At 38.5% G+C, this 12,156-nt stretch overlaps 1 protein-coding gene across 1 annotated transcript; it reads left to right on the top strand.

The window, feature by feature from the left end:
• Positions 1 to 1,732: 1,732 nt before the first annotated feature.
• On the top strand, positions 1,733 to 4,291 carry LOC121519631 (5-beta-cholestane-3-alpha,7-alpha-diol 12-alpha-hydroxylase-like). Its single transcript, XM_041802419.1, has one exon. The coding sequence runs from the start codon at positions 1,763 to 1,765 to the stop codon at positions 3,296 to 3,298; it is 1,536 nt and encodes a 511-aa protein (XP_041658353.1). The 5' UTR covers positions 1,733 to 1,762; the 3' UTR covers positions 3,299 to 4,291.
• The last annotated feature ends 7,865 nt before the right edge of the window (positions 4,292 to 12,156 follow it).

The raw sequence follows: 12,156 nt of genomic DNA, 5'->3' as shown, positions 1-12,156 counted from the left end.
ATGACCCTCCACTGTGCAGACTTTGAAACAAAGTGGCACACATTTTGAATTAATATTTTTAGACTTACAGTGAATTCAGTGCTTTAAATATTGATTTAGGAAACTTCGACATACACACTGAGCCATTTAAGGAGTTTCTCTGCTTATTTTCATGTTGCTTCATTTCTATAGTGAAACAGACATCGTCCAGTTCTCACAGATACAAAAAATACACTTAAAATAGTAGCAGAGGGCAGAAAGGTAAAGAGATCGTGCATAAACCTGTCTATGTCAGACAGGCAAAAACTCAGCTCTGACATGTAGGACATTTGCTCTACATAAAGGTCTCTACACAGGTTTCAGTCAGAGTTTAGGTTGTCAGGGTCCTGATGTTGAATAAATTGCGGACTTTTCAGATTAGACATTAAATCAGCTGTGGCCACATGATTACACTCAGTTATTGTAAGGGTCATGGCTATATTCATAGTTATTCCACTTTGCTCAAACAGGTTTGTATTTGATCTCTAAATGGTGATATAACATAGAAATGGAACTATGAATCTAATGCAATTGCCAAGCAAATTCTTGACAATGCTTAAAATTAAAACATTTGTTCAATGCAACTCTTGGCTGTAACAGCTAATAAAAAAAGGAGCAAAGAGGATGAAAATTGGTCCTACACCTCTGGAAATTTGTGTCACTTGTCACATTACATATTAGTGCAAATAAATAAACATATTTGAAACTTCACTCCCCTGCTTTCCACAGACTTTGAAAAGTGCACAATTGTTTTCAGTTGATGACCTATTTGAAAAATGCATTTGCATGTGACTTTCAGTGTGCTTTTCTTATCAGAAACGTTCACATGATGATTATCTGTCAACACAAAAACCATTACTCAGCTGTGTTTGCTCTACTTTGTGACTGTGACTACATCTGCTTAGTCTAACTTTATGTGCATAATCTCTGTTCATGTAAAAACATGGGATGACTTAAAGTGCGCTGAAACTAATTTTAGAAAATCTTCCATTTCAGTTTCTGAGTGCATTGCTCAAAGATTGACTCATACATTTCTTACACTGTGATGTGCTTACTTTAAGGATAGAGAAAAACACACACAACTCATTAAACACAACAAGGTGTTTTTATTCAACAGCATCTGTGTGGTTTAGACCTGGTTAAGATGTTGTTACCCAAAGAAATACTGTTGATTATGTCAGTGTAAATTTCACAGTTTTGTCTTTAAGTGGAAGTTTGAAGTTTGAAGTTTGAAGTTTTGAATTTATTATTATGTCATACATACAATCATGTGCCCAGCCCACATGGGCTTACATGACACCAAGAATTCAAACAAAACCAGGATCAGAGTGCATGGTAGTTCTCTCATCATTATAGAACAGAAAGGAAGATGAAGACAAACTAAAAATTAATTAATTAGTTAGATAAAGTATCTTGTCTTTTTTTTCCAGGCTTTTGAGACAAAATTAGCAAGCTTAAACACATCAAACTTAAAAAGCAATTCCAATTTTTGCTCATCAGTCAACTGCTGAATTTCAGGATTTTGGCAAATCATTTCATGAAGCAATACTTCTCTGAAGTCATCATATTTGGTACAATGCAAAATAAAATGGGACTCACTTTCTATTTCTATTTTAGTGGAAGAGGGTTGAGTAGTTCCTGGAATACCATAGGCAGGAAGAAAAGGGAGGAGCAAAACTCTTTTTATCACGCTGCATTTGGACCCTGACTCCAAACCCCTGTGTTGCTCGCAGAGAAATCAGACATGGGGCTGCTGCTGCCAATCCTTCTGGCCTTTCTCTCAGCTTTGATTGGAGGGCTCTACCTCCTCGGAGTGTTTCGACAACGAAGACCAAGAGAGCCTCCTCTGGACAAGGGGCTCATCCCTTGGCTGGGTCATGTCTTGGAGTTTCGCAGGAACACATTAAAGTTCCTAGAGAGGATGATGCAAAAGCATGGCGATGTTTTCACAGTGCAGCTGGGAGGGTTTTACATCACATTCTTTCAGGACCCTCTGTCGTTTGGGGCGCTTGTGAAGGAAAGCCGAGAAAAGCTGGACTTCAATGAGTTCGCCGTGCATCTGGTGCACAGAGTGTTTGGTTACAAAGCCGATAGATCCGACCACAACATTCTCCAGAATTCCAGCAACAAGCATCTGAAAGGGGACGGCCTAGAGGTGATGACACAGGCTATGATGAGTAATCTGCAGAACCTGATGTTGAACACCATGGGATCAGCTGCTGACCAAAAGACCTGGGTGGAAGAGGGACTGTTTATGTACAGCTACAATGTTGTTTTCAGGGCTGGCTACTTGTCCCTCTATGGTAACTGGCCACACAAGTCAGAGGGGAGTGAAGAAAAAGCCAAAGAGAAAGACAGAGCTGAATCAGAGGCCCTATTCTATGAGTTCCGTAAATATGACCAGCTGTTTCCCAACCTGGCTTACGGGGTCCTTACACCCAGGGGAAGGATGGAGGTAAAGAGGCTTCTGGGATACTTCTGGAACACTCTGTCGGTGCAGAAAATGAAGATAAAGGACAACATCAGTCGTTGGGTGTGGGACATGCAGCAGGCCAAAGAAGAGCTGGGAGAGAGTGAGTCTATGATCGACAGGTACATGTTTGTGCTCCTGTGGGCCTCTCAGGGAAACACCGGGCCGTCTGCCTTCTGGCTGCTCCTCTTCCTCATGAAGCACCCAGAAGCCATGGCAGCAGTGAAGGAAGAGGTCGACAAGGTCGTGAGGGAGTCTGGGCAGGAAGTCAAACGTGGTGGCCCTTTGCTTGACCTGACACGTGAGATGCTGATGAAAACACCAGTCTTAGACAGCACTGTGGAAGAAACCCTACGACTCACTGCTGCACCCCTTCTTACCAGAGCAGTGCTCCAGGATATGACCATCAAGATGGCCGATGGGCGTGAATATTCTATACGCAAGGGGGACAGAGTTGCTCTGTTTCCTTACATCGCTGTTCAGATTGACCCTGAGATCCACCCAGACCCACAGTCATTCAAGTACAACCGCTTTCTGAATCCAGATGGATCAAGGAAAACAGATTTCTACAAAGGAGGGAAGAAGGTGAAGTACTACACCATGCCCTGGGGTGCTGGGGTCTCCATGTGCCCTGGGCGTTTCTTTGCCACCAACGAGTTGAAACAGTTTGTTTTCCTCATGTTGGTCTACTTTGATTTTGAGCTGAAGAACCCGGATGAGACGATACCAGGAATCGACTTCAGGCGCTGGGGTTTTGGATCGATGCAGCCTGACAGAGATGTTCAGTTTCGATACAGACTCAGATATTAAAACAATCATTGTTATGGCTCTAAAACTTTAATCATGTCTGTTGGCTTTAATCTGATAATCATGTTTCATGGCTATTCACTCTTATCTTGCACTTTGAAAATAGTTGAATTAACTTCCACAGTGGCCTGTGTGCATTGAGTTTAATGTGATTGTAACATTACTAAAAAGAAACAAGTCAAATCTAAAAATCGTGCTTGGCTGCATTTGTTTATAGATTCAGTACTATGAGATTAATGCACTTTGTTTTACCGTTTGAAGTTCTACACTTTTCTCATATGCTCTCATTAATAATGATGAAATAATTGAATGTATTTGAAGAAAAAATGCTTTTAAACTTTAAGAAAGGTGCTGTTGCTTTGATGGTATTTTTTATGCACGCTGTTGGACAGTAATGATTGTAAGGCAGTCTGATTTGATATTTTGTAGAACTGAACACAGATTTGTTTGTGTAACCCGAATGCCAGAAGGAGTAAGTGATATCTTTAATCACCTCCGTGTCCCATGTAATGCTCAACCTGTTGATCAAGATAGGTCATGCATTAATGAAATGTAACTGTACTGGTTTCACAGCAAGTTAATGGTAAAGTTTTATACAGGCTCTTCTTTTCTGCTTGTAACTTCTCAGAACTGCAGTCTCTGAGCTTCACTGTTTTACAGTGTAATTGCCCACTTGCTAAAACTATGCCAGAGCAATTGAAGGTTTGCTTAGCTGCAACAATAAATTAGTTATTGCTACACAACATAACAGATAGCAGTATCTGTCAGATACTGCTTACTCATTATCTCCTGAGCTGATGATTCAGTATTATATTACAACAGCTACAGTAATCTTAAGTTTGGAGTGATTGAACTCTGATTGTATTTTTGGCATGTAAATGTATTTATAAACCTTGTTAGATGTTATTTTATGATACTAAGCACCACTGTTTTGAAAAACAGTCCCTGCATTGTAAAGCTGTACGGTTAACTGCCTGATTAAAACTACAAGTGGCCTACTACCTTTTACTGTTGTGGGTGTGTAATTAACTTTTTAAAAATAATTCATTTGACAAAACATTACAGTATTTCTCATAAGAATGGAGTGGGTTAATGAGGTTATTACTGTTGCATCACAGCACACCACACAATAGTTCAATTCTACATTGGTGGTTTTTCAGTGAAAGTCAAGAATAAACTATATTTTAAAAAGAGAAATATTGATTTGTAATTTAAATATTACTGCACATAAATCAGTTATACAGATTGAGTTCATCAGACTTTTTAAAATTTCACATTTCTTCATTAAACTAAAAAAATACTGATGTTAATGAAATGGTAATTGTATGACTTACTCAACAAACAACTGAGAAACAATTTTAAGAACATAACTTTCATAAAATCTTACCAGATTAACCTGAAAATCTTACATTTTAGAGATAGTCTTTCAGCCTACACTGCCACTATGTTTGGTTGCTGCGGCTGCTGCTTTCATGTGTCTTGAAACTGGATTTACTAATCTTCTACACACGTGAAACAAACATAGCAGACACACATCTGGCACTAATCTATGCCATATGGGTTCGTTTACACAGACCTCACTAGATGTCGTTTCAAAGATCTGACAAAAGATTTAGGGCACGAAATGCACTGGATTTGCTTATTTGTTTTGTGTGTCGCAGATGTCCTAAGATGAACTTTGTGCAAACAAAAAGAATCCAGGGTTGATCGTTGTGGTACAATATTAACTCTAGCCAGGCCAACATGAGCACTGTTGGTAGCAAAATGCTTCCACATCCTGCAACAAAGATTGATATCTGATAACTGATAACTCTTTCAGAAGTCCCCATTTAGTGGGAAGATGGTTAAAGTTGATATTGCCGTTAACACTGCATGGCAGCACTTGCATTCAAAAGGACTTGAAGCACTTTGTGGTACTCACTAATGTTGTTTCGTCTTCTCTAGATCTTGCTTGTGTTGTACTTACTCTGCTAAATGACATTGTTACATAAACTGAGATTTAATGACCACTCTCAAAATACCACATGGAATATAGTTATGACTGCAAAGTATAATGATTTTTTGACAGTATATTTCATTCAGGAACACTAGTCACACATTTAACCCTTTTATTGCAGGATGGATATACAGTTTTACCTGGCATAGAAGGCTCTCCTTAAAAGATGCTCCCTTGGTTAGTCAAGCAGCTTGCTTTGACTTCTCAGGGAGCACATCGCCAGAAATCCCCATAGTGATAAATACATTTGACCATATATTTTAGATACAATGAAATTAGCTCAAAAGCAATTCATCCATAGTAGCATGAATCTGAATACGAGGATGCAAAAAGCTTTATGCTAAGAAGGAGGAGGCTGGGGTGGTGGAGGTAAGCTTTTCCAGTAGCAGCAGCAGGGTGCATCAACATTATTGCATGCAGGGAGCTGGGAGCCAATAACTGGGATCAGCTGGCCATTAGCTGTTCACGTCTGGGTGTCCTGCATGAACTAACAAGTTCCATTCAGACACAATTTGGGGTTTCATAGCAGAATGATTCATTGTTTTAATTTTTTGTTTGTGCAAAAGACAGAAGAATAAAATAAGTCAGAAGATGACATACATTTAAAATGTACTAGTGTATGTAATCAGTGATCAGATGCACCCGTGGAGTGAACCACACTCATCATGCATGCCTCACTTTGCACCACAGAAAGTCTAAAATGGACCAAAATGTCTGCATATGTTTTTTGTTGGTGTTGTTAAATATGGATATTCTTCAGTGTCAGTATTTTCTTCTCTATTTGAAAAGTGCTTAAGCCTCCAAAGAGAAGTCCTACTCACTGTTCCTAATAGTTGTTCACCTTAAAGGAGCTCTATTTAGGGCTTGTGGAACACTTTTTTCTAAACGAAGATCTGGTCCTGATTTAAAAGGGGAAATGTCATGATTCCAAGATTTTAGGAGCAGCTAAGCCTACCCTTCATAAAATTGTGGATCAAATTTAGGATCAAATAATCACTGCTAATAATTATACAAGACTATTTGAAAGTTCTACAGTGCTGTGATAAAGTATTTGCCCCCTTTCTGATTCCTGATGTTTTTGCATATTTATCACACTTAAATGTTTCGGATCATCAAACCAATTTTTTATATTTCACAAAGACAACCCAAATAAATACAAAATGCAGTGTTTGAATGATTATTTAATTTCTTAAGGGGGAAAAACATCCAAACCTATCTGACCCTGTGTGATAAAGTAATCCCCCCTTGTTAAATCATGAGTTAACTGTGATTCACCACAGTTTTTGGAGAGCTGAGCTCAATTTCACTGGCCACACTCAGGCCTAATTACCACCAGGTTTGTTGAATTAAGAAATCACTTAAACAGAAGCTGTCGGACAAAGTGAAGTAGGCTACAAGATCTCAGAAAGAAATGCGTCATGGGAAAGAAATTCAAGAAGAGTTGAGAAACAAGGTGATTGAAATCTATCACTCTGGAAAAGATTACAAAGCCATTTCCAAGGCTTTGGGACTCCAGCAAACCACAGTCAGAGCCATTATACACAAATGGAGAAAGGTCAGAGTTCATGACTCAACCATAAGAAAGACACTGGGCAAAAATGGCATCATGGGAGAGTTCCAAGGCCAAAACCACTGCTGACAAAAAAGAACACAAATGCTCATCTCACATTTGCCAAGAAACATCCTGATGATCCCCAAGGCTTTTGGAGAAATATTCTGTGGACTGATGAGACAAAAGTTGAACTTTTTGGAAGGTGTGTGGCCTGTTACATCTGGAGTAAAACTAACACAGCAGTTGATAAAAGATCATCCCGCCAACAGTCAAACATGGTGGTGGCAGTGTGATGGTCTGGGACTGCTTTGCTGCTTCAGGACCTGGACCACTTCCTGTGATTGATGGAACAATGAATTCTGCTGTCTACCAGAAAATCCTGAAGGCGAACATCTGGCCATCAATTCATGCCCTCAAGCTCAAGCGCTCCTGGGTTATGCAGCAGGACAACAACCCCAAATATCCCAGCAAGTCCACCTCTGAATGGCTCAAGAAAAACAAAATGAAGGTTTTGGAGTGGCCCAGTCAGGGTTCGGACTTGAATCCAATTGAGATGCTGTGGTGTGACCTTAAACAGGCAGTTCATGCTGGAAAACCCCCCAATATGGCTGAATTACATCAATTTTGCAAAGAAGAGTGGGCCAAAATTCCTCCACAGCAATGTGAAAGACTCACCACCAGTTATCGCGAAAACTTGATTTCAGTTATTGCTGCCAAGGGTGGCACAACCAGTTATTAGGTTCAGGGGGGAATTACTTTTTCACACAGGGCCAGAAAGGTTTGGGTTTATTCCCCCCTTAAGAAATTAAATAATCATCCAGACACTGCATTTTCTATTTACTTGGGTTGTCTTTGTGAAATCCAAAAATTGGTTTGATGATCTGAAACATTTAAGTTTGATAAATATGCAAAAAACTCAGGAATCAGAAAGAGAGCAAATACTTTTTTCACGGCACTGTATGTGTATACTCATTCAATGAAAAACTGATTTAAGGTTAATTTTCCACCCAAAGACAGATATACCCTCATGCATGACTTGTATAACATCACACGCAGGATTCCTTTAGTGGGTTTACTGCACTCGGCAGCTGTCATTAGAGCCCATGCTAGTGCCATGCTGATAAGATAGCTACATATGGGTGTAGCTCTTACTTATCTACACTGAACTGTTTAAAGGTTTGCCAAAACTACAAAGGAGTCCAGAGCATCTTTATCGTAACAGCAAGCAGGTCATTGACTCCTCGGTTATTTTCCTCTGAAAAATAGGATGGTCCAAGATTAGAACCATGTGGCACTCTTTAAGAACAAATTGCTGAGATGGATCAAGTGTGATGGAGATTTAGTGAATATTTTTATGATTTAATGAATAAATGTAGGGATTAGTGATGAACGGACTTTTGACAAATCCATTAAAGAAATTTCAAATTGGTCGAAGTCTGCAAGGCTTTATTTTCTTTAACAGCCATTTCAGTCAGAACCACTTTGTCAAGAAATACTCATAAATTGGGGTTATCCATTTCTCAGCAGTTATTAAATTACGTTTATTGTTGTTATTTCTATTTGGCAGTGTGGCTGTTCTGGGATCCCCCTGCCCTTCCACAAGCCTATGTGGAAAGTATCAAGCAGGAACAGAATACATCTCTGCTCTGTGCCTACAAGGAAAGCCTGGGGCAGGACAAGCAGCAGCAATAAACCCAGGGCAGAGCAGGCACCAATGACTACAGAATGACATTGATTAAAGCACATATGGCATAAAGAAGGAGCTGGGGTGGAGGAGGGTTGCTAAAAGCAGCTTGCAGAGGGAGCAGCAAAGCATAGCCAGGCTAGAAGTGGAGTTTTTCTTGGTTTGTAACCTCCCTGTCTATTCCTGTGCAGAGATCTTGTGATGGTCTTCTTTGAGACTACAGTTCCTGACTTCGCTAAGTCCTTCATGTCTTGGCAGTTGTTCTTGGATCTTTAGACACATCTCTCACTAGTTTTCCTTACAGAGTCTTTGAAATCTTTCTTGTCCATCCTCTGCCAGACTTGTTCTGTGTGTCTCTCATTGAATTTCTTGATATCACTTCTCACTCCATTTCTTGACACAGCTCAAAACCTTACTGAAGTTTTTACGCTGTGAGTAATTTGGAAGAGAACCCTCAGTTTTAACATGATTTTACAAGCTTTAAGCATTAAAAAGTCAAAGCATCAAGGTGTCTGGTTATATAATTAACTGGCACAAATCTGAGGCTATGCCTGTTTCTCAAACTTGCACCCCTAACTCTCTCTCTAGTTTCAATTTTAAGTGGTTTCCTAAAGGTATGAAATATTTAGAAATAGAACTGAATCCAGAGATAGGAGAAATTATGACCTCCAACATGAAACACTACTAAAAAAGATCAAAGTTAATCTTGAAAACTGGACTAGGTTACGTTTATGGGGAAAAGTTAATATAATTAAGATGGTCATTGTTCCACAGATAAATTAGCTAACTGGAATGATACCTATGGATATACCTGACCAATTACTACAAAGGTACAACAACATGATAAAACATTTTCTTTGGGAGGGAAGAAAACCTAGAATTAATCTAGACAAACTCTGTCAACCCAAGACAGTTGGAGGCCTTTCACTTCCAAATATATAATACTACAGCATTTCATTTGAAATGGTTAAAATATCAAGACACTGGATGGATGGAAGTGATGACTTAGATTGGGTCTTAATAGAACAGGAGCTTACCTCCCCTTTCAAACCTATCGAGGTATTATCACAAATATTAAAGAAAGATAAAAATGTCAGGATAAATCCTATCTTGCTTCACTCTAGGAAGGTATGGCTGGAGGTTCATAAAATGTGTAAAATCTCTCCAAATAATCAGAAGTATGCATCTTTATGGTTTAACCCTAAAGTAAAAATAGGCAAGCAAACAGTTTATTAAGCCCATTGGCTAAGACATGATATCAGAACACTTACAGATTTGTTTGAGAATGGTAATTTTCTGTCTTATAACAGGATGAGGGAGAAATTTAATTTGGAAGGTCGTGGATATTTTTGGAAGTATTTACAAATAAGACACTGTATGGAAGGAACATTTCATTTTCCTCAGGAGAAAAATATAATTGAACAATATTTTCACCTTCCAGTAATTTCGGTTAAAGCGTCAAATGGTATGAAATATGCCCATGGTTAAGCAACAACAAAACAAGAAATCTCAAGGGGTTTTGGGAGAAAGATCTAGGATATACAGTAGATGATGAAACATGGGACAGGATTCTCTCCAATAATGGGAAATGTATTAAAGAAGCCAGGGGAAAATTTATACAATATAAGATCCTTAACAGATACTATTACACTCCTACAAGATTACACAATATGGGATTAAATAAAGATGGTTTGTGTTGGAAGTATAAAACAGAATGTGGTACTTATATTCACGTGTTATGGGACATTATGGAAATGTGTTTTGGATCTTATGGAAGATTGGTTAAAATGTCGTTTGCCTAGATTGCCACAGTCATGTCTCCTCGGAGACAAAACAGTTGTACCTCACTTAAGCAAGAATGCATTTAGAGTATTGATGACTGGATGATAACGTGTTTGATTAATCCTGCGGTTCTCGAAGGAGCCAAAAATTTTGACACTGAAGATGTGGAAAGAAGATATTATGGCAATAGTTGCATGTGAAAAGATGCTTGGAAAACTAAACAAGAAGGATGATTTATCTAAGGAGCAGTGGGCCGATTTTAGCCGGCATATTCTGGAAGTAAGAACCTGATCTGGTCAAGGAAAGGATGGACTGTATAAGCACATTAGTATAATGGTTCAGCTCCTGCATTATTGTATCAAATGTACTCTATCTTTATCAATGTCAGTCATGCTTCCTGCCTGTTTTGTTTAAGTTTGTAATTATAGATTTCTTTTTGTTTATTCTTTGTTTTTGTTCATTGACATAAAAGCAAATAAAATTTTAATTATAAAAAAAAACAAAAAATAGTCAAAGCATATCATTGTAACAATAGTTCATGCTTTGGCCCAACAAAAGGCGGCTCTAAAGGGGGCTGATCATTTTGACCCTGGTAGATTTTTGGGGGGGGTGAAATAATTTTGTTTTTATATGCAAAGAAAATAAAGGAATTCAACATAAAAATTAGATAAAATAAAACTAGAATGTTTGGAAAAGTTGTGTAAAAAAATTCTTTCTCTGTTCAACACCATTTGGGGGCTAATAATTTTGTTTTTATCTGTATCTGTATGAATTGTAGAGAGGAGACTCGGGTTTAAAGTCCAAATGAGTTAAGGTCTTTTATATGTCAAACTGCTTAATTCAGGTCAAAACATTGTTTGCTTTGCTGCTGAGAATTATTGGATTTGAGATAAAAACCACGAGTTACGATACACTGAAAATCTCAATCATACTGCTAGACAGCTGAACGTAGAAGTTGACTTTTAGACTTAAGTGCTGCTGTAAACATGAGCTCAGCATCAAAACTGGCCTAGTTTTTTATCCAAATATTGCTGTTTCAGGTCTGGCATTGAGCACACTCCATACTCATTACTACATAAACAAATTGATGTACCTCTTGATATCAGGAGTCCAGCAAGTCCTTGCATGTCCCTAATGAAAATATCACAGAAACAAAAAAAAGATGATTTTAAGACAGACCTGACTTGTTGACACAGTATTTTAAAAATTATACTGAGGATTTTTTTTTCTGGTTATTAACTTACAAATTTGTCTTAAAAATGGAATGAAAAAATCATGTTAAAATTGAGATCGTAATCTGGCCCTAAAAATCGTGATATGATTTTTTTTATGAAAGCCTGTCACACATTTATCTGGTCTTGAAACCCCCTTTCAAATAACAAGAAGAAACAAATAAATCTTAAATCTTGAGTCAGAATAAAGTTTATGGCAGAGTGACTGGTAAGACATAAGAAGAAGCTCTGGAGGTTGACTGAGTCTTGAGAAAAAAGTTTGGATTACTGTGGAAAGCTGGTAGTCTCTCATTTTATGTGCACAAGCCCTTCTGCACTACCAACTGGTTTCATCTGGAAAAACACAGGGTTTTGAGGATCAGCAACTACGTCAGTGTAAATATCCGGGTGAATGAATGGCATGGCCGTAGTGGTTGTCTTGAATGAAATAACCAATCAGTGGTCATGGCAAAGCAGTCAGACAGGCCTGGGAACAATGGGGCTTCACAGGATGCTGGTCTCCTGAGCCTTCGGCCTGTACTTGGTGGTGAAAGGTTTTGAAGAGAAATGACCCATTGTCTCTCTCATCCTGTTTTTAGCCTGAACAGTGAAACGATGTCTCTGGATGCACGCCCA

This window comes from Cheilinus undulatus, linkage group 13, assembly GCF_018320785.1.
Source record: "Cheilinus undulatus linkage group 13, ASM1832078v1, whole genome shotgun sequence".
In the NCBI taxonomy this organism is placed as follows: domain Eukaryota; kingdom Metazoa; phylum Chordata; class Actinopteri; order Labriformes; family Labridae; genus Cheilinus; species Cheilinus undulatus.
The sequence above is the reverse complement of the archived record's forward strand: the minus strand, read 5'-3'. Positions and strand labels throughout refer to the sequence as shown.

Bases quoted from the DNA above. Each gene is read 5' to 3' on its own strand.
- LOC121519631 (XM_041802419.1), top strand. From the start codon at position 1,763: ATGGGGCTGCTGCTGCCAATCCTTCTGGCCTTTCTCTCAGCTTTGATT.